The sequence below is a fragment of the Petromyzon marinus genome, chromosome 2, assembly GCF_048934315.1.
Source record: "Petromyzon marinus isolate PM22_M1 ecotype Great Lakes invasive population chromosome 2, UKy_Petmar_22M1.pri1.0, whole genome shotgun sequence".
Taxonomy (NCBI): domain Eukaryota; kingdom Metazoa; phylum Chordata; class Hyperoartia; order Petromyzontiformes; family Petromyzontidae; genus Petromyzon; species Petromyzon marinus.
The window spans coordinates 1998778-2021773 of NC_133668.1; the positions used below are offsets into that span (position 1 = coordinate 1998778).

General features: G+C 48.0%; 1 protein-coding gene across 7 annotated transcripts in view; it reads right to left on the minus strand.

Annotated features, from left to right (window-relative positions):
- Window positions 1-22996, minus strand: part of LOC116949636 (prolow-density lipoprotein receptor-related protein 1-like) — a 289619-nt gene that overhangs the window by 88530 nt on the left and 178093 nt on the right. For 5 of the 7 annotated variants that reach the window (XM_076069024.1, XM_032967177.2, XM_032967167.2 and 2 more), the window contains 9 exons: window positions 21967-22107; window positions 18595-18720; window positions 13376-13492; window positions 12138-12218; window positions 11170-11220; window positions 9905-10072; window positions 4120-4302; window positions 3367-3567; window positions 788-1033 (listed from right to left, as the gene is read on the minus strand). In XM_076069024.1, coding sequence (XP_075925139.1) covers window positions 788-1033; window positions 3367-3567; window positions 4120-4302; window positions 9905-10072; window positions 11170-11220; window positions 12138-12218; window positions 13376-13492; window positions 18595-18720; window positions 21967-22107 — 1314 coding nt within the window. The remainder of the gene's footprint in view (window positions 1-787; window positions 1034-3366; window positions 3568-4119; window positions 4303-9904; window positions 10073-11169; window positions 11221-12137; window positions 12219-13375; window positions 13493-18594; window positions 18721-21966; window positions 22108-22996) is intronic. The other 2 variants (XM_032967210.2, XM_032967186.2) reach the window with 1 other exon arrangement.

The following is a 22996-nucleotide window of genomic DNA, read 5'->3' on the forward strand; positions in this document are numbered from 1 at the left end:
CTTACATTCATTTCCCAGGGCGGGAAATGAGCAGCAGCTAATCGCCCCCCACCCCGTTTCACGCTGGTTGCCTTCAATGAAGGAGCGCTCCTAAAAAATTGTCACGAGCTATCGGCCGGAGACACAGTTGCAATCGGGAACACCGTGGTGATATTTGACTAATCCTTGGTGCCCCACCGCTGTCGCCACGTGGATGTGGGAGCACCCCCCCCCCTCTCTCTGTCTCTCTCTACAAATAACAGAAGCTGCGTTAGGTGACCTAAGCTCCTCTTTGGGTTTTGCTGCCAAAAAATGTCAATGGGCTGCGGGAAAAATTCTACGTGCGTTTAAATCAAACATTTTTTTTGCTCAAATGATCACTGTAGGCAGTGCTCATCTCCTGCTCACAGCCCTGTGCCTCTGGTGGAAATTCCTCGTTCCTATGGTGGGAAGGGGCGACTCAACGCACAGGACAATCCCAGTTGATTTTCACCACCAAGTCGCGTTCATTATCATAACCTCACAGCTATGATGAGCTGAGTCAACACCCCAACCAGGATTTCACCTTGCAACCTTCCAATTGCGAGCTGCTCACTCTATCACTCTCGCCACCTGGCTGTAAAAAAATTGTGCTGGGCAGTGCTCATCTCTGTTTGGAGTCCTGAGCCAGTGGTGGAAAACCCTCCCGCACTCCTATCGCAAGACGCAGCATGTGCAAAGGACAGTTATTGCACTACGGCGGAAACCAGATATGCATTGCCGGAGGGCACGAACGAGTGAACGATTGAGCGAGCGCGGGTGTGCTGACCCGTGCTGCGGCAACTCTTCCCGTCCAGCATGAGCCTCCAGCCATCGTAGCAGCCGCATTTCACGGCACCCTTCTCCTGCTCGCAGCGCTGGCTGCAGCGCAGGTGGCGTGCGCAGTAGTCCGTGAAGTTGCACGTCTTCCTGTCCTCTCCCAGCTGCATGCCCTTGGGACACGAGCACACCAAGCCATCCACTGGCGTGACCGTGCAGTTGTGGCTGCAGCCGCCTTTGTCCGACTGGCATAGGTCTGCAGGGAAAAGGGGGCGGCAGGAGAGGGGCGATAAGTTGGCTGCAAGAAGCAGCAACGTGTGCCGCATGGCCCACAGTGCCGCTGCGGCCAGGTCAACGAAGTGAAATTAGAGCGATTTCCGGCGCAGGCGAGCATCAAATCTTCGCCCATCTCCCATTTAACAACCCTAAGCAACCGCTAGGAAATTCTGTGTACAGGTGGCAGAGGGCGAGTCTATCTTGACGACAACCACTGTTGGCTTCCCCAGAAATCGGTGCTCGTTTGATCGACCCAACTGGGATTTGAAATCGCAACGATCGGATAACGAGACACTTACTCCACCGCTGAGCCACCTGGCCTGAACAGTAAAAAAACGATGGCCAATATACGCAGGAGACCTGCACAAGTCTTGTTGTGTATACATTTGTACGAATTCCATGTATATATATACTTCTCTAACTCAACTTGTGTACATTTTTATATCCCATGAATATTAGATGGTACCTTTACGAAGCAGTGCATGTAAAATGCAATGAAGATGAACAAACCAAATCCTGTGGACATTATCAGACGAACCAATAATCTAAAATAATATATTTGACTGCATTATCAGAAGAGCACAGAGATTTTTTTTTAAAAGCCCAACCTATAATTGTCATCAAAAATTTTAATGCACAAATTCGCTCCTCCAATTAGCACGGTTAGCTACGTATGGTGCGAAAGAAGTTCAACATACATACATGCAACACCTGAACAAATGCTGTACAACACCCACACCAATGATTGACAATCAACACTTAAAATTACAGTAACAATTAACACTTACACGATCATATCAATACTTATAAAAGCACCTCCAGCACGATACATATAGGGTAAACGTGACAGGCCAACAGCCTCCGTGAAGACATTATTACCACGCGATGAGTGAAATGATTGCATTGGCTAAGCTGTGCCTGTAACGCAGTGCGCGAAGTGTGGCTGGTTGTACATTGGTGTCCACCGTTCAACGACTGAACATCGAGTGCGCTCACTCTGACCCTCGCACCTCCGATTAGCACGGTTGGCTACGTACGGAGAGCGCGCATGAAGTTCAACATACGTACGCACACTTTGCGCAGATTTTTCATTAGGATATACAGAGGTGTGACAAACCGCAGGCAAGCGGGAAGGCAGTCAGGCAAGTGGACCTGGCGCAAACAATTTGCCCAGGCTCCCGATGTCTTTAACGTGGCGAGATGTGTTTCAGACAATTGAAGAGTGTTTATAGACGCTGGAGCGAAGCGGATGTACAAGAGTGCTCCATCCCCGTACAGGTGCAAACAGATGGAGATTCATCCACTTGCTCTACTGGCATTTCCTTGCAAGCCAAGTGTATGGTGACCTTGATCCCCAGGTGAATGGAGTTTTTCACGGCATTTGTGTTATCTACCAACCTTCAAAGCTGGACCCCAAAGAGTGACCAACGTAAGAAAAACGTTGTACATATGTAGTTCAATAGCGCTGGCTGGTGGACACCAGCGGCCGCTGTGGTGGACAGACAGTACACACGCCGGTGAGCGTGAGCACGGGAGCGTTGGCAGAGTAGAGGAACTAGGGTAAGGGTCACGGAGGACCCCATCTGGAGGCCCCTGGAACCTGCTAGCGGGTTCGAGAAGGGAGGCGCGGTCAGGGCAGAGCCAGGGCCGCGCTGGTAACATAAAAGGAGCCGGGAGCGGGGAGCTCGAGGCCGCTGGTTCTGGGAGTGGACTCCTCTCGTCGTCGCTCTCGTCTCGTCGCCGTCGTCGCTAAACGTCTCCGCTAGATATTGCGCTACGAAGGAGAGCAGTTGGCTATCTCAGTCAGCGCCGTCAGTGTTAGATGGCCGGTGTTGTGTACAGGCTAGGCTGAGCTACTGTGGAGAGTGTGTGGACAAGACCGTGAAGGTTGTTAATGAAGAAGGTGCCTCCTAGAAACTCTGTCTCTGAATCGTTGACACTGCACATAGAAGACAACCTGATGACGCAGGTGGTGGTGAGAAGGAAACCGGCGCTATTTGGATGCACGTGTAGGATGGACAACAACAGGAACATTAAAAGTTATTGCTGTTCATAAAAATGTAGGTAACCGGGAAGAGAGGAAGACTTAACAGAAAAGGGGTTGAAGGGGACATCACGAGAGACCGGTGCCAATAAGATTTGGCACTACTTGAGCAATTTTGGCACAAGACAGAAGAAAGTGGAAATCAATGACGAAATGTGCAGTGGACACCTACGGACTATCTGCCTATGGATTATGATGACGATGATGACCAACCTTCACCACCACCGTGCTGGGTTTGCAAAGCAAAGGCAAGGCACCGGGGTACGCACCGCACAGGAGGCTCTCATCGGAGCCATCGGGACAGTCGCTGTTCCCGTCGCACAGCTGCTTAGGGTCCAGGCACATGGTAGAGTGATTGGCGCAGAGGAAGAAGGGCGGCGTGCAGGTCCTCGCGTGGCAACCCGCCTCATCAGAGTTGTCCTCGCAGTCGTTGTCACCGTCGCACACCCATGCCTTTCTTATGCAGATGCCTGGTGTCAACCATAAGAACATAAAATGCTTCGATACCGAGTTGGGCTCACGGGTAGAGGCATACGACTGCGCGAGGGTGCCTCTGTGCGTCGTGGCACGAAACTATCCGGTGCGGTCAACGGCTTTTAGCCAGCAACGAATTGTTTAAAAGGGTTATCGCCTTCATCGCCGCAGCATTGCCTACCAACGCTGCAAGCTTCAAGCACTCAATAAACCAATGTATGACTTTTGTTATGTTATCATTTGCATGAAAGGTCAAAGATGAGCACTGGCATACGTAATAATTGTTCAGAATACATTGGTTTTAACAAAAACATTGTACATTCATCGCCCACTTTTATTAACAGCTCTACGACGGAAGCCTCACACCTCCACACAACAACAACAGGCGGCATTATCCACTAGTTGGCGGTGGCATCACCACGGAGCTCATGCCAGGCTAGGTGCACTTTGAGGCCATCACGTGAAGTGTCGAAGGCTCGCTGGCAGGCCACGGGATGGAGGCCACGGGATGGACCCGGGGTGTTACGGGTCGACCGACTGGCACCCACCGTTGCTCACACACGTGAAGTGCGTGCCGGGATTGCACGTCCTCCGCTGCCCGTCGCACTCCTTCTCATCGCTGATGTCCATGCAGTCGGCGTCGCCGTCGCAGCGCCAGCGCAAGGGGATGCAGTTCCCGTTTATCGCACAGCGGAATTCGTCTTCGCGGCACTGCCGGAGGGGCCGCGCGGCTGGAAGAGACACACACACGTGAGTGCTGAACGTATTGTCTGGGGGGGTTTGGGGGGGGGGGCGGCACTTCGCTGACAAGATCCGTGTCGTGCGGGAGTCGAGCGGTACCAGGCCCTGCCCATTTACACGTCGTGCCGCGTGATGTGCCTGTGGATTTGCCGCCAGTGAAACCCGAGAAGAAAACGGTCTCATCGGGCAACAAAGAAGCCCATAAACCTCCCACCTTGACAGACACATTTGCTTCGATTGTGTAATGCATATAGAGGTCACGGTTTAAAATGTGCCAGCAATTAGTTTGCTTTATTTGCTCAACAGCAGCAATGGACTAAATAACCTCACGTAGAAATGCGAAGTAAAATACAGCAGCAAATTTTCAATAAGTGCATGCGTTTGCGTGCGACGATACTGCCAGTGTTCAGCCCTGTTTTTTTTTGCCAAACAGAAAAATGCGCAAATATGAAATCTGAAGAAAAGCTTTCTAATAAAAACGAGCTTACATTTGCCAAACATGCGCCTGTGCAGCAACCGTCGATATATTAGCCTGTTTCAGCGCCAGAGCAACCGTCTGCTCTCAACAGGAGTCCATATCAAATCAGCCAATGCCGCGCTCGTACAATGCCTCGGAGTGCCACAGACCATCCATACCCTATGAGCAGGGTTGGCACCCTCCGTGCATCTTCCACATAGGCACCCTCAATACTGTCCCCGAGGCAGAGAAATTAGCAGCCCCCTAAGCCGAGACGGCTAATCTTTGCAAATGCATCCCTGGGTGGCTCGCATCAGCACAGGCCCATTACCACCCTGTAGATCACCAACAACAACAGCAACAAAAATCTCATCCCGTTTGTAATTTTGCACAGCGTTACACCTATGACACGTATTATGCATGGTCACTGTGGAATCTCAAACGACACATGGTGGCGAAACATCACCTTTATCGAAAGTCGTTATGAGCATAACCTGTCAATCATCGGGGACCAGAGCCTCATTTTCAGCAGCAGAGATTTCGGCTGCACTTTTCCCCTCTATTCCAGCATATGCAATGCATGTGCCCTCCCAAGCCCTCTACATGAAGTAATGGCCCTATAACCCTTGAGAGAAATAATTGGCCCATTAAATCAGCGGGAGCCGTAAATCTCCAGGTCCAGAACAGTTCCCCCTGCTACAAAATGTTCAGATCACCACTGGTGCAGGCGCTAGAGTGACCCAGCGCTCCCTCCAGACTCACGCTCAGTCACCAATCACTTCTAATGCTTTGAGCCCTTGAACCTAAAAAAAAAACATCCAACAGCCTCTAGGCAATTCTTAAACTTCACAATGAAAGCAATACGTGGACGCAAGGTTGTACTCAAACCTGAATGTGTGTTGGGAATGTGCTTTAAATAACCCAAGAGCTGTTTGGCACCCAAATCATATTTCAACAAAGTTGATACCGAAATGTTTTTTTTCCACATATCTCTGAGATCTAATGGTCAAAATTGTTCCGAATCTGATTCGAAGAATATATCCTAGTCACACTTCCCAAACGAGCCTATGTCCGGCTTTGGTGGCTCAGCGCTTGAGCGAGCGGATCGCAATCAGAAGGTTGCCAGGTCGAATCCTGATTGGGCGTTGACTCGGTCCATCATCCCTCTGGGATCAATAAAAATGAGTTCCGCTTTGCGGTTGCCCTATGTATGGACTCACGTCTGCCATTGGAATGTGAAATCAGGGCTGTTATCAGAACAATGAGCACCACCCGAATGCCCATTGGAGTAGGAAATCACTTTGCCTGGGATTTGAGTAAATACAAGGTGGCTCTGATTGCAGCCACAGTGGAATCCAGTGTGGCGGCATGCCTGCGCACAGCAGGCAATCAACCTGGGCAGCTCAATCAAACCCGTGCCTACTCACAACAGTGAATTCATCTGTAAATGTGTTCACATTGAGCAACAAAGCAAATATATACATTTAAAACATTCCCATGCAGCAGCAATCACTCCTATCCATGCCACTGAGCCAACGGTGAGAATTACACATTCCTATGGCAGGACCCAGTCTCTCCATATAATGACCCCTGTTGACTCCCCACAGAGTGGTCATCATTTCACGTTGACTGTGATTCCTGCTCAACTGCCCTCACCAGAGCGCCACAAATAAATCACTGGCCAGGTTCACTAAAATGGCACGGATGTGGCTAACATCCAAATTCCCACGAGCGATCTTATGGAGGAATTCCACAGCCTCCGCTAATGGACTTCTATGAACGAGAGCATTCACGGGGTCCATTAAAGCTCCATAATTAGCTGTGCTGAGTGATGACGACCCACAGGCCAGGGGTGTCGTAGCAGCATGAGTGCTCTGCTCCCACAGGCCACATTACAAATATTGCACACTATTCTACGTGTACACTACGTACAGGGTTTGGCATACACATACACACCTCCCTTCCATCGACTAACTGATGCACCTTCAGAGTTTGTAACGTCACTCAGTAAAAGCAAATGGCTGGTAATTGAACTCAGATCGTCAGATTTGATCGCACAGTGTGTCAACCACGGTGCCACCACTCTGCACAGCGTTATTAAGAACACTGCGAATGTGTTTTCGTGTCATCCCTTAAACAGCCACAGCGTAATGAAAGCCAGTCAACGGAGCCACATTCGTATGTCTAGTGATGATTGGCATACTCTGATCGAGGCATCTTTCATGGGGTAAAGGCACGCGCACAATGGCAGCTCACTTAGCTGGGGTATAAGCAGCAGCAATGCCAGCGTGACGAGGCTCTGCTCCAATACGCCTCGACGTGACGTTCAATAGCAACCATCAAAATGACAAAATTACTCTGGTTTTTGGTGACCTATGACCCAAACGTTACGGCTGATCTCCTCCACTAAAAATATTGCTCGATATAAGCAATGGCGTGGCACTGGCTAGTTACAAGTATTTTCACAAACGGAAACAAAACGCATTAATTTGTCATCACATTAAAATAAATATTGCAATGCACATTATCATGCACAACACCACGGCACACGACCTTCAGCAAGATGCTCCGGGCATCACAATGGCAGACACACGTTAAAAGAAGGTTCGAGTGAACCATTTACAATCTATGCAACTGTCATTATCAGCATATATCATCATCATCATCCTCTCTTATGCATTATTCTGGTCATGGCGTTGTGTAAAGTATTGCCAAACCTGTCTGTCACGTGTAATTGCTTTGCCTTCCTATTCTTCCACCGCATACCTTAAGGTCCTGCCTCGTGAAATACATCCATTGACTCGTTCACCTTGGGGCACCTTATGTACATATACACTCATGATTTAAATTAACATTCAACCTGGCTGGCCTACAGGAGCGATCAAAATGTGCGTAGCACGAAGCAAGACTCTCCGTGTGAAATGCACAGCGACGTGGCCTTCGGTGGCGAGGCGTTCGCCACTTGTTGCAGAGGCTCACGGTTCAAACCCAGCAGCTGCCGCGATTGATGCTTCGCGTGGTAGGTCGATTGCGAACAAACAATATGCACCGTCTGCTTCAGAGCAGACGTGAAGTAATTTGCAAGAGTCTTTGCCCACGGTGACCAAATTGAAATAATTGCTCGCAAATTGCAAAATTGGAATCTAAGTTGAAAAAAATATATATAATTTTTAGTGTTATATAGCATCGTTCATGCGAATTGCATCTCACAATCAGTGAGGAACCACAGACCAAGCTGGAAGGCTGCCACGTGGTGAGCTGGCACCAACAGTTGCTCTGTAGTTCTCTATAATATATGGATGCTTTCAAACAATTAGTGAGTGTTTATACCAAGAAATTCGCACGTCCTACTCAATGAGGCTTTCTGGGTAAATAAGCAGAATAACAATAAGAATAATAATGAAAACCCAAACCGCAGTTTCCTTTGTGGGAGCCTGCTGTGGAAGTGCTGACATCTAAATAAGCACTTAGGCTGTTTAATGCATTTCTTAAAGAGCTGTCGCCTCAAGAATTGAGATGCACCAATCAGCGAGTACATTTTGCCTTTTTAACGTTTCAGTCGTGCGAATGGACGACGTCCACTTGACCCTCCACGCTCAAAAATGTCGCTATCCCACATCCTCACTCGGATCCGCAAGAATGCTCGGTAATGGAGCAGACCGACAGCGCACGAATCCAGAACAAACATTTCAAGACCACCACCCCGCCCCCGAACATCGCACCTCTTGGCATCTGACCATTCCCCCGAAGACATTGGTGTAACCATCGATGGCATCAGAACATCGACATCCACTGCGCAAATCTCCTTCATGAATTGGTTACTAAAAGACAAGCCACAGTGCGACTGTGGCCATTCAACACAAACTATGGACCATATAGTAAACCACTGTAGTCAACGGAGGAATAGCAACATTTCACAGTCTCTCCTGAAGCCTTCTTGTGGCGCGCAGACCTCGACATTGGCATTAAGCTCCTGAACATATTGCCATGCACAATAATAGATTATAACTAGTGCAAAACCAGTCTCGCTCACGTCGTCCCAGGCACTTGTTATCCTCCGCTAGATTTCCTTGCCTCGCTACGCTCCCTCTATTGACTTCGCATCGCCAGCAGGGTTAGCTACAAATGTCGCCTACCTCTGCCACCACGCCTCTACTTTCACCTGGATCTTCCTTCGCTCCCGTCGTCCTGCACTTAAAAGCTCACGGTCAAACTCTCCGCGGCGTGACTCATAACCTCCTCTCTACACCAAGGGACAGGGCCACCACTGTCAGGCGTGGTTTCCCCGGGGCAGCCCTCGCTGTCTTGAACGCCATCCTGCTGCACGTTCGCAGCATTAAATCTACACCGACTTTTAAGAGGCAATTAAAGGCCGTGCCTCTTGTGCCCGGCATTCGACCGACACTGAGCGTCGCTCCACGACCCAGCGTCACGGTCAATTATTGCCGCAAATTGTTGTCCACGTTATAATTTGCATCATTATTATTCCTATCGGGCTTCCTGAAACACAATGAACTAAACTTAAATTGCATTAACGTAATGCATTACCCGTCTAAAATTTTAAATGTGTGCTAATAGTTATTATGCTCAATTTCCACAGTGTGTGAAAAGCCCGGTTGTGTTCCAGCCACTCTAACTCACACAACTCACAGCCTTAACACCAAGTGGAAGCCAAATTAGGTCAAGGAAGGGCCGGCTTGGAAACAATTTGGTCCGTGAAGTTCTCACGGCACACAAAGACACTTTTTGATCGCGAGCTGTGCACTTGCAGGGAGAACGAGCTATCATGGTCATACGCATCGAAGGGTGGCCGCAATGGGCAAGGTAATCCCTCGAAAAATCGCCGTGTTGTTTGTCTCGAGAGTTCGATGTCCCACTCGCAAGGCCAGTGTCGCTGCTCCGTGGAGCAGTGCATTTGCTGGCCAGGGGTCTGCAGTTTGCAGCTTGCACAAAAGTAAGTGCGGCAGTTCTCAGGGTATGCCGTCACCAGCTGGCAGCTTTTTTTTGTTGCGAACAACATCGCTTTGAATTGATCCACCCATTGTTTGTGATGAGAAGGCGGAGGGGGAGCGGGTGGCAGGTGGGTGGAGGACGAGGTAGGTAGGTGGGGGGGGTGCGGGGAGTGGGGCCCATACTGTTGGCGGTGCAGTTGGCATGGGTTTCGTCGCTGACGTCGCCGCAGTCGTTGTCGCCGTCGCAGACCCACTGGCTCGGGATGCAGTGCCCGTTTTTGCAACTGAACTGCGAGTCGGCGCACGTGTTGTTGCAGCCGGCCTCGTCGCTGCTGTCCGCGCAGTCGTTGTCTGGAGTGGCAGCAGCACAAAGGGGGGATAACGACGACGACGCTGAGGCCCGTCGCGCTGTTTAGTTCCACCGAGCGCAGGGATGGGCAGAATGGTTGTTTAGCAAAGCGCGTGTTTAAGGCGAGCGTGGCGCACAACGAAGGTGGCGTGGCCAGGTGGCGTTGAAAACGCCGCCGTCGCCAGCGGCAAGGAGCTCGTGTTGAGTCAAGTTTCCCGAGGGGAGGTCCAGGATGGCTCAGAGAGTACTTTTGACTTTGATGCTGCACAGCACGATCAGCGTCGCTGCGCTGTACGTGAACAATGTCATGTCCCACGTGGGCACGTGTCGACGAGTGCACACACACACACATAGACACGTGCCCCACAATACGCATGCACGTACAAGAAACACCATCATGTATATGCATGCACTCACAAACACAAAAGTATCATAAAAGACGGCCAAGGCTTTACCAAAAGTATTCGTACTCTTAACACTGAAAATATATCATATCTGAAATTGGAGACCGTGCATACGATATATTATTGATAATTACGGTGTGATAGAATATAATTCGTATTTAGTCATGATGACTTCGTTATGATGACTGCAGACAGTACATTGGTACATTGGTATGCACTGACTGTACCTCAATTATGACATGCTACTTTTCGAAAGGGGGGGAAAGACACATTCCACTGTGATAATTTCCAAGAAACGGGGATTATAGCGTTAAGGTTTTGAAATGGTTTGAGAACCACGTGGATCACACGGTCACATTAGCATTGTCTGTGAAGACACTAAAACGGCACTTGAAGCGCGGCACGTCCACACAAAGTCGCTCCCCTAAGCCCCTTGCATGCAGTGGAGTAATTATGCCATTCAAATACCCTCACCCGAGCATGCGAAACAATTAAAGAAATGAACAAAAAAATAGCACAAATGGGTAAAAGTATGGCATTGCATTAGGTCTCGAGAATTTAATACTATCGGCCGCTTTTTGTCGTAATTGCTCGGAGAACACTGCTCGAAAATTGCATGCCAGGCTTCATTAGCTGCGTAGCTAGCCGGACGGCAATCACAGGCATAGCCATGCACGGTGATCTATGCGCACTACCGTAGAACAGTGAACAGCGATGTTCATCGGAGCCATCACCACAGTCGTCATCTGCAAGACAACAATGCCACAGGCACACGGACAGGAGTCCGGGAGAGCGTGGCTGTTTGGACGCCGGACGCGGACACGAGCGACATTCTTTGAATCCACGTGACCAGTGAGGCCATGCCAATCGCAGCTCGTCGTTATGAAGAGACGACAAAGCGCGGTGACACACGAGTGGTCCAAACAATTGCCGAGCTCCACCCGATGAAGCGTTGACAGCAGATGGGAGACTGAGTCTGCATGTACGTACGCTTTGTCACCGGTCAAAGTCTGACGTTGCGTCGACACGGGTTACTTTTGTGGACGGAACACGCTTCACACCGGATGTGAGAGAGTCCAGTCAAGGCCGTCAGCGACTACGCCTGCAGTCGGTAGATATTTAACTTGCATTGTGAATGCACGTGCGGTTTGAGACACGAGGCAGCAGCAGTGTGACCACAATGGCTAAGACGTCCCATTGTGCGTTTGCGAGGTGGACTATGGGCACATTTAATTTCATAGTCGTGTCTCCACGCTCAAAAATGTCCGCGGCAAATACTCATTCCTGTCGTATCGAGCCAGTGGGAAAAATATCTGCATTTCTACGGCAGAGGCTAGTCTTTAAATAAGCCAAACATTGCATTACGTTCCGAACATATAGTTCCAACTTACAAACACGTTTATTAATCTCCAGTATAAACGACAAACAACAAATGGGGCTGGTGTTGCCGTCAAGTGTGAACTCTCATCAATAATGCACCAGGAAGGGGGGGGGGACCTGTCAAAATTTGCTTGACGAAAGTTTTCTCTAACCAGGCTCACACAAATACATTCTTCTCATTCTTCTCATAAATACAGCGGCGAGCTAAGCACGTGCGATGGTGGCTCGGAGTGTGAAGGAAGGCGCCTTGGAAGGGCCGGGAGGCGGCGCGTTTGGGGTTTACCCGAGTCGCAGCGCCACCTGATGTTGATGCAGCGGCCGTTGTTGCAAGAAAACTGCGTCAGAGGGAGGCACGTTGGGTAGGCTGAAAGGAATAACAGGGGGCGAGTTACTCCTCTGAATGGGGAGGGGCGGGGGGGGTAACAAAAAAACGATGAAAAAAGCTCTACGCGTATAATTCATTCAATTTGTAAATATGGAAAAATGGTTTACGCGCAACCTTGGGTATGACCGCATTCTGTGGATTATAAAGATTTCCCCCGCCCCCCCCCCCCCGATATTAGGAAGCCACTGGAGCTCTGCACTTTTAAATCTCGATTGAAAAGTCCTTTCTTTAAAACTGCTTTTTGTCTTTAGTTTGTTGTCCTTTCCCCCGTACGGTGCGAAAGAAGTTCAACGTACATCTGTGACCCCACATTGTCCTTCACGGCTCAAATTAAAAAGATCACAATGACTTCGTTTTTGCATCTTCGGAATATCTCCCGTATCCGACTCCTTCTGTCTGCCTCAGATGCTGAAAAGCTGGTCCATGCCTTCATCTCATCTCGCATAGACCATGGTAATGTCTTACTACTCCCTGGCGTGGCTAAGAAGGTGCTAAACAATTTGCAGCATGTTCAGAATGCTGTGGTGTTAACCGGAATACCAACTTCACATTATATTACACCCGTTTTGGCCTCCCTGCACCGGCTTCCAGTTTCACATAGAATACAGTTTAACATTCTATTGTTAACTTACAAAGCAGTGAACCATCTTGCCTTAGCCTACATCATTGACATGCTGCACCCATGCGTCCCGTCAAGATCCCTAAGATCTGGGCATGATGCAGATCTTCTCTCTGCATTCCCAGCTCGAGGTGTCGGTCTATGGGTGACCGAGATTTATCCCGTGCAGCCCCCAGGCTATGGAACGCTCTTCCACAAGATATCAGGGATAAATGAGTCTGTAGACATTTAAAAAATGCGCCTTAAACCCGATTTGTATGTTTCCGCTTATTGAACTTTTAGTTCATTTAGTAAATTATTCTTAAAATGTATTTACAATATTATGTTTAAGCTGAGCGTCTGCTGCGGCTGCTGTGTCCTATACAGCGCTTAAAGTTCCTTGATGAAAAGCGCACTGTTTCTCAACTGCATTTTAATGCTAAAATTAAGGGTGTGCCTCATAATCCAGCAGGTGTGTTGTGTGTGTGTGTCAGTGCATGGCGACATAATGAAAACGAAAAGGATTGTGGGAACTCACCACAGGAGGGCGGCTCGTCCGAATTGTCCGAGCAGTCATTGTCCAGGTCGCACTTCCACGCAATGGGGATGCACTTGCCATTGCCGCAGGTGAACTGTTCGGCGGGGCAAGTCCGCACTGCGTGGAGGACGAAGACGTCGGGGGGGGGGGGGTGGCAGCAGGGAGAGAAATGCGGGAGAGGCGGGTGAGCGCGAGGCACCCCCTCGTGATCTCCGAGGGGGTCGGCGGGGGTGGTGGCGGGGGACTCGGGCATTGTTGCCTATCCTCATACACGGCGAGTGAGAGCAAAGGATTCATGGTAGGACAAAGTACACCATCAGATTGTATTGTTCATCGTTCCATTTGTTTCACGTTGTGTCATGCACTCCCCCACCCCACCCCCCCCCCCCCCCCCGTGTTTCAGGATGCCCCCCATTGCTCTCCCACACGTATCCACAACTCATTCGTTGCCCGGAAACGTCTGAACGTAAAAAAAAAACACGCAATGCAGAACCCTCCTGAAAAGGAGTCCTCAGACCGTGCGAATAAGTAACGACGCTTCTTCTTCTTCTTTGTTCTTTATAAGATGGACACAACCACACGGCTGGTGGGGTATAACGAGCAGCGATCGCTCAGGAGATGTCCGTGCCATGGCCGACGAACTGGCGATGACGGCTCTTGGCAATGCCATGGATCTTTTGCTATAGATGCCTTCCCGGTGTTTTGCCAACACGATGCACAGCTGGTTTGCCACGCTGCGACCCGTTTGATCCGGCCGTTGTCAGAGGTTGTGTAAAGTCGGGGACCGCGGCTGTTCCACGCGGAGGTTATTTACAGCTCGCCGTGCAAAATTTGCATCATTTCGACTGCGAATATTTTACACAAACCCGATGAAACTGCGAAAAAGCCAATGGCAAATATTAAAACAACTTCAAAATGTAATGCCTGACCAAAAAAATACGTACAGTTAAGGGGAAGGTGCGCACGTCGCTTGAGCCAGAGACTGCCGTACCGAACAATATACTGGACGTCTGTGAAAAAGAGCTTCATGGCTCATCGGATTTCTCCTGCAGTCAAAATAAAGATTCTGATTCCGTAACGCGGCCCCAGCAATCACCGCGAGCAGGCCACGTGAGCTCCCGTGTGGTGAAGCGTTTGATTGTTGTTCCGATGTCAGCATAACATCTGGCTCAACAAAGTGGCTTCTCATCCATAATGAACGTTTTTTGGGGTTAGATTGTGTAAATATATAAATATGTCGTTAAACCCGCCACCATTCAACACAGGCAATTAGTAAGGGTTATATTCTTAGCTCTTTCGGTAAAGTCACGTTAAAGGGAAACAATAAAATGTATATAAAACAATAAAAAATTCTCACGTTTCGACCATTACACAAACAGTCGTCATCAGGTGTGAAAAGCAACGGCAAGAAACATTTGAAAGAAGTGGCGGTCCGCATTTATTTATTTTTAAAAATGAAATAAAATAAATAAATGATTCTTGCCGTTGCTTTTCACACCTGATGATGACCGTTTGTGTTATGGACGAAACGTCGTGAGAATTTTTTTTATTGTTTAATATATATTTTATTGTTTCCCTTTAACGTGACTTTACCGAAACAGCTAAGAATATTAATTACTGCAGTCACGAAAGCTTTAAATCAAAATTTAGTAAGGGTTGTGACGTAAACAGAACATGCCAGTTCGTTACTAGTTCAGCACACCGGTGTTTTGGAGAGCAAAGCCACAACATTTACAATCTGAATACAACGTTTCACCAGTAATTACAACCAGCATCATCAGGCGGACAGCTGGCTGTTCTGTTTACGTGACAAACCTTACTATTTGGCTGTGTCGGGTGGTGGTGGGTTTAACGACACATTTTTATTTTTTACGCGATCTTACCCGAAAAAACCTCTATTATGGATGATATTGGTCACGAAAGCCTCCGTGTTAAACTGGCTTATAATGTCGTAATTTATAGCAGCCAAATACGCATGTTTCTGAATGTGGAGGTAAAAACCAGATGACCCGGATAAAAATCCATGCGACAACGGGGAGAACACACAAACTTCGAAAATACAGCGGGTATCAGGGTAGGGATCGAACCCACGAACCTCCTGTACACCAGGCGAGGTAGTGAATGATATTGGAGCCTCTTCCACATAAATAGGAGCAGGAAGGAAGATGGGCAATCGCCAGAACGTCGCTGAATATATATTTGTTTGTTTTAAGGCCACAGTGTTATTGACGAACGTGATGATTTTTTTTATTTTAACTGTGCCTGATGCCCCATGCCCAACGCAGCAGCATCACCAAATAATTTGTTTACGCATAAGTAGGTCATCGTGGCGGCGTGGATAATTCGAGCCTTTTGACAATGACATAAAAAGGATCAGGTAGCATTGGAGATTCGCGTACAGTGTGAGCGCTTGTCGGAAGTAGGAATATAGCACAAATTGATTATTTATCAACTAATAAAACGAGGCATTTCAACTAAAGCCACCCTCATTTCCTCTGGGGGAGGGTGTTGCGACCTTCGCCGTGAGAGCAGCTACGTTCACAGAAGAAGACTTCACACCGATACAAAGGGAGCTTTAAACGAGTCAAATTCCCCCAAGCTGCAATTTTTCAAACATCGGGCAATCTTCAAATATAGGCTTTTAACTATCCTGTCAAAAAGAAGAAGAAAAAAAATGACTCTCAGACGAGACACTTACTTATATTATTGATTAAAGGAAAGAGGGTTTAACAACCATCCTAAAGCCGAGCCGACATAACACTCGCTCGCATTTGGGTCGAAGTTTCACCATAATCTGGCGGGCGCGGTGCATCACCCCCTCGACCCCCCACCCCCCTGCTTGCTCCGAGGGGACAGGCTGTGAAAGCCGCTGCCGGCACGGTCGGCAGAGAGTGTCGGCAATTAACGCCCGCACTCCTCCCTTCGCCCGCGTTGTCACCCACGGTGACGGCGGCACCGACACATCTGCTGCCGCTGAAGATTATTCCCCCCCCCCCACGCCGCCGCCTTCGCCCCCACAACGAGACGCAATTTCAGACAACTTCTCAGCGCCTAGCGGAGCGACCGGGAGGCACTTTGGCGGCCGAAGGGACGCACCGTGAAGTAACGGCGTGCCGACTCTCGTGCGAACGAGAGGCGCCGCGCGACCGCAAAGGGGGGGGTGGTGGTGGTGGGGGGGTGGTCACGGAAGTCACCTCTCTCATCCCAGTGGAAAAAAAAAACACTCGGCACGTTCGTCATTAACGCTGCCTCGAAAGTGAGATATATATTACAGGGTGCTTCAAGAAAAATGTTAACACTTACTTGGGACTATCGGTTTTTTTTAATGGAAAAAGAACGGATGATAATACACTGTAACATGATAACAAATGTATGTTGAGAGCGTCAAAAAGTCAAAGAGCCTCCACTTGTTCGCCATCATTGTCAACACGTGCCTGGAATACTTTCCAGGTGGTCTGCAGAGCCACGAGGCACATTTATTGTTGCAAATTTTCGAAAGTGTTAATTTTTTTGAAGCACCCTGTATAATAGTCGAACTTGCCTGTTATATATTTCCTCCAAAGGCAGTTTTGTTGATGAGTGTGTGGAGTTTTTTTTAAAAAATTGTATTCATTGCGATTGTGCACTACTGTCAATGCAGCATCACCAAATACTTTCTCAAATCCCAAACTTTTGGTAAATTATAAGACAACTCATCAAAGCTGGGAAATGCATGGAGGCGGGAAACAATTGATATAGCAACCACCTCTGTTGCAGAGAGGTGATTTGCTTATACCTGTTCATTGTTCTGCATCAATGCTTCTCAAATTCTATTCCTGGCAACTTCCCCATATCGCATACGAATGGCATGAATTTTGGAGTGTAAATGTGATTTTCAGAAACACCCTTCTACAAGGGCCAAAGCATGGACTGACACAGACATTGCATTGTTGGGGCGCCTTAGTGGCTAGGAGATGTTAACTAACTCTCCTGGTATACAAGAGGTCGTGGGTTCAATCCCGACCCTGACGCCTGCTGCTGTATATTTGGAGTTTGTGTCTCTCATCATCATCACGGTGGCTAGGAGATGTTAACTACCTCGCCTGGTAGGCAGTAGGTCATGAGTTATAGACCGACCCTGACGCCTGCTGCTGTATATTTGGAGTTTGTGTGTCTCTCTCATCATCATCACGGTGGCTACAGTGGCTAGATGTTAACTACGTCGTTTGGTGCACAGGAAGTCGTGAGTTCGATCCCGACCCTGACGCTTGTTGTATATTTGGAGTTTGTGTGTCTCTCTCATCATCATCACGGTGGCTACAGTGGCTAGATGTTAACTACGTCGTTTGGTGCACAGGAAGTCGTGAGTTCGATCCCGACCCTGACGCTTGTTGTATATTTGGAGTTTGTGTGTCTCTCTCATCATCATCACGGTGGCTACAGTGGCTAGGAGATGTTAACTACCTCGTTTGGTGCACAGGAAGTCGTGAGTTCGATCCCGACCCTGACGCTTGTTGTATATTTGGAGTTTGCATGTTCTCCCCGTGGTCGCGAGGATTTTCTCTCCGGGTCAATCGGTTTTTTCCTCCACATTTAGAACCTTGCGTTTGGAGTATCTGGCTGCGATACATTTCCACGTGATTATCAATTTGTTGAGCTATCACTTATGATAGCCAGGTTGCTTCTGCAAAAAAAGAGCCAGATAGCTCAGTGGGCCTTACCTGGTAAAATAAAATAGTAACATTTTACGGCAAGTCTGAATATGCACGGCTCATGTTCCTTTCGTTCTACATTACCCCACGCACGTTCAGGCAGCATCGCCTCGTGTTCAAAATCACGTGTCCACACACTGCCACCTTTGATAATAACAATAATCACCATGGACGTGAAAGAAATGTTTTTGAAAAGCAAACCTCGAACAACGAGAATTGTCGGCACGCTTCGCACACGTCAAAACAATTCGCAGCGCGTGTATATATCCTGCACGCGGCCTGTGATACCCGCCACCTCAAAAAGAGCTGAAAAGGGTGACCCCCTTTTTGTTGTTGTTGTTGTTGTTGCAAACAGCAGGTCAACAGGAACGCTGATCACTGCTAGGACTCGTCAGGACAACGCGCACAACCATCGCCGCCGCGATCTGTGTCATCGCTGTGAAGGCTGGCCGAGGCGCAGCACAACCTTCGAAGCGACCGCGGGAAGCAGTGATCGCCGCAGCAGCTCGTGGGGGGGGGGGGCCTCACCGGTGCAGGTGGTGTTGGATTCGTCCTCGTTCTCCCCGCAGTCGTTGTCGCCATCGCACAGCCACCGCATAGGAATGCAGCGGTTGTTTTTGCATTTGAAACGGTCGGAGATGCAAGTGTGCTGCTCTGCATAGCACAGGGGAAGGTGTGTGTGTGTGTGTACGCGCGAACGCATGCTCATCCAAGGCTCTGCGAGATACACAATCCACGGTCGATTATTTTTTGACCTTTCACAACACAGGGAAAAAAAAAAACACCACAAAAAAAAGTAATGGCCCAGCAGCAGGCACCATCTGCCTTGTGTAAATAGTGACAGATCCTCCAGAGTTTGTTGCGAAACATGCACACCAACAGGGCTATATGGTGGCCAATAGAATGCAGTACAAAAGGTTATTTGTCGATCCATCAGTGCCAACTTTTTTCGAGTAATTCCCTCATATCTCTCTGGGAACACCAACTTTCAACGAGGTTAAACTACACAAAACAAATATAATTGAGACCAAGTATCCAAAGCTGGACTCTTCTTTAAATATATATTTTAAAATCAGACTTTCCCACAATATTCCAATGTATTTGCCCAAGAAAGCCATCGTGATTCAAGATACATTCATGTAGATGCGTGGATTCATGATTGAATAATTCCTGGAAAATATAAAAACCATGGACATTATTTTTATTATTTACTATAATTGTAGGGGATGGGTGATGATGATGATGATGTTGAGACTGCACCGAGTAACACTTTCAAGACAGGCCAATGACGTCCACACACACAGCAGGGCCTAGGGCTGCATGGTCCTAACACTCTGGGTCTGAACATTAACTTTGATTTGTACTTGTGCACTAACATTTTGGAAACTCTTTTGGGTCGTGTTTTTTTTTGTTTGGTCATTTGAGAACACCAATTTAACCCAGCAGAGTAATAACTGGAATGATTAATTTGCACGCTGGCTAATTTTTGTCAGATATTTTAATGCATTTTCCATGAACCTTCACCGTAAGTGAATACAATGTAAAAAGGTTACAAAGAAAAGTATCAGCACGTACTAAGACTGTTTGGCGTTTGCAGTCACTGAGTGACAGCTGCCAATTTTGCAAGTGTATTTATCTAATAAAATATACTTGAAAAGCAAATCTATGAATATATATCTATATAAGCTCACAGCTTCCATAAATCACGTGGCTTCTATGTAACCACCCTCACTCTGAATCTGTCCACTCTCCCCGCCTACTGTGAATACAGATACTGCTCAGTGCAGCTCATTTCTGCTCACACCATTCTTCTCTGTCTACTCCACTTGCTGTGGTGTGCTTGGACTATTAGAGACAAAGTTCCACAACAATATAGACGATTAATACATTACTGCTTAGCATACTCAAGCTACAAAAAAGTAAATTGTGAATATTCTGCATCATGTTCAGTTGGTAAGGATAAATGTATTCAATGATGGTTGTGCCGTGTGGGTTCCTGTTTTACCATCTTTGCCATGACAATTGCACTGCTTTTTATGGAAATGGGAAGTGGAATTTGTTGATTTTCAAGAGATGACAATGAGGGAAAGGCACATCCAGTCACACTCATCATCAGCGTCTCCATGTCTCGTTCTATGCAACCTAATAATTTTCATTCCTAGAGACAGGCGCATTCACTTTCAAATAACACACATCCAGTTATCTAAACATTTATCTAACGTTCATCTTGTATGTCAAAATGCAAATTGCACATTCGAAATGTCACCAGGCAAATTGCATGACGATGAATGTAATTTAAAAGATTCATTAGAAGTCTGATTCCGTTACAAAAAATGGCAAATAGCGGCACGCAGACGTTGCGTGCACATTACAAAGTGATGGCGTACGGCTCAAACGTAATTGATGCAAATTTAAACCTCAACTCCATGCCTAACGCTCCCCACTCCGGGAAACCGGTGAATATTCATGTACTTTGAAGTGTACCAATTTACCTTGCAAAATGTAACTGCACAATGTATATTTTAATATTAAATGGCCTTGCAATTAAACGCAACATTTCCTGGAATATCTGCGTTCAAACACACTCGTAATGGGAATTTTCGTCCTGCTCGATACATTTTTTTATTTCGCATTAAACTCTTACTTTCCTTTCTAACATAACATGACTGCATATGAAGATATTTTATACATGATAGGCTGACAAAAAGCATGACATTTTTTAATGCTTTAATTTTTTAATGATCAACTCCCCACTTAAACCTGTGCTACAGCTGCTTAGCATTTTGGACAATCTGATGGTGCGGTGATTTCCCAAAGCATTTGAAAAAAATGTGTGCAATTGTTGATAACGACGCGCAAATCACCTGCCAACGTGCCATCATTCTGGACAACATCCCTGTCACCCTGGCAGACTCACACATCACTGCACTGATGCATTCGTGCCGTGTATCTGTGTCCCAGTCCGGCAAGAAAATGACGAACGCCCACCGCCCAACCTTGCAATCTTGCAGCTCCCTTCATAATACGATTAAAACAGACATGACAAACCCTCCGCCTTTTCAGGGCATTGGAAGCAGAGCGCAGGAGCTTTCCTGGCAGCCGCTGTGCCATGCGCGGTGATGCATGACTGAGGCACGATGCGTCCGTGGAAGGCACCAGCGCGCACCGTAAACTCACCCGCGAAGGACAGCAGACGTCGCAAATTGTCTGACGGCACTCAGGGAGGACGTTTCTTAAAGAAGCATCCGCATATCTCCGGTCTCAAATTAACCTATGTCTGAAGACGGTGTGGTAATACGTCGGGCATTTTAATTAATTTACAAAACGAGCAGACCGGTAATCTCTACGTGGCTCTCGGCGCGAGGGCCTTAAACAGTCACAAATAACCAAATGCCAATACAAAACTGCAAAACTGGGGCCGTAATTGCTTTTCCAGAGATAAATATCACGAAAGAAAATTAATCAAGCCGCCTTCTGCATACGCCATGGTAGGAAACATGAACTTCCATCATCGTCGTCGTCATCAGCAGCAGCAGCTCCCACCCAGGCGCAAAGGACACCCACGGCGCAAGGCTTTACAGCGCACGGAGGAAGACACCGGCACAAAGGCAGCTCACGTAATGTCACCAAAATCTTCACAAGGCCCCAGTCACTTGCTCTCCCTCCCAGCTAAAGCAGTCCATCTTTTAGCGTGCATTATAAAGACAGCCCCTTCATGTGAACATTGCCTCTTAATTGCTTTCCAACAATGTGCAAAGGGTTTTTTTGTGTTTGTGAAGGGAGCCATTACTGTGCGTGCAGACACACACACACATACACACACACATATATATACACTCAAGAGCATTACTGGCTCAGAGAGGGCAGATATGCGCAATCAAAAGGTGGTGCGTGACGTACGGCAGATCTCAGGGAGCTCATCGCTGCCGTCCTGGCAATCATTGTCACCATCGCATCGCCACTGGTCTTGAATGCAGCGTCCGTTTTTGCAGGCAAAACTCCCGGTGGGGCAGAACGAGGGGGGCGTGTACCCTGGGTTTACTGCACACAAAAAATTGGGGGGGGGGGTAGGTGGGGGTTTGCATGGGGATGGGATTGAAGGGTGGTTAGAGAGGGTCAAGTTGCGGGGGGGGGGGGGGGGGGGAGATGGCCAGGGAAAGATACGCGAGGCGACTGCCCGATGCTCAGGCCGAGAGGTATTTGGCGGCCACTCTGTCCCGCACGGCAGCCTCTGGGTGCCGGGGTACTGCCGGCTCGGTCCACGGCTGGGCGCCATCGTCGTCTTTGTCGCACGTGGGCACCCTACCGCCAGCCCAGCCTTGGAAAGGACGTGGAGGAGCGGGTCAAATAAACGAATTGCATTTGTTTTTGTTATGTAACAAAAGTTTACGGGGATGACGAGGTGTTCTTTGACTCAGGCGTTCTGCCCAATCCTACCATACCAAACTAAATTCGATTATTTTCTGAAGAGAGTATTTACAATGGTTTAAATGATCTACCTATATAAGAGCTATATCTGAATTATGTTTACATATGTTAAACGTCAGTTACAACACTTTCCAGTGATATTGTATTTCAAAACTAGTTTTTTACATTTGTAGAATCGTTCAATTAAATGAACTCACGTAAGCTAACAGACGTGATTTTATTTACGTACTAAAAAAATATCCAGAAACGTAGCCGAATGAACGACTTAAAACTATTCCTTTCATTAGGGCCAACATCAATTTCATCTCGTAAATGGTTAAAGCGGGTTTAACTGTTCCCTGGCGGCTTTGGCAGCTGCTATCTGCTGCCTCGCTTGTCCAGGGGGGGGGGGGCGGGGGGGGGGAGCCTGGACTGAATAGGAAACAGAGGCCTCTATCACCGGCAGTCACATTCATCGGCCAGTAAATTACAGCGCGTGGCAGATAGGCCATGGCCCTTTGTG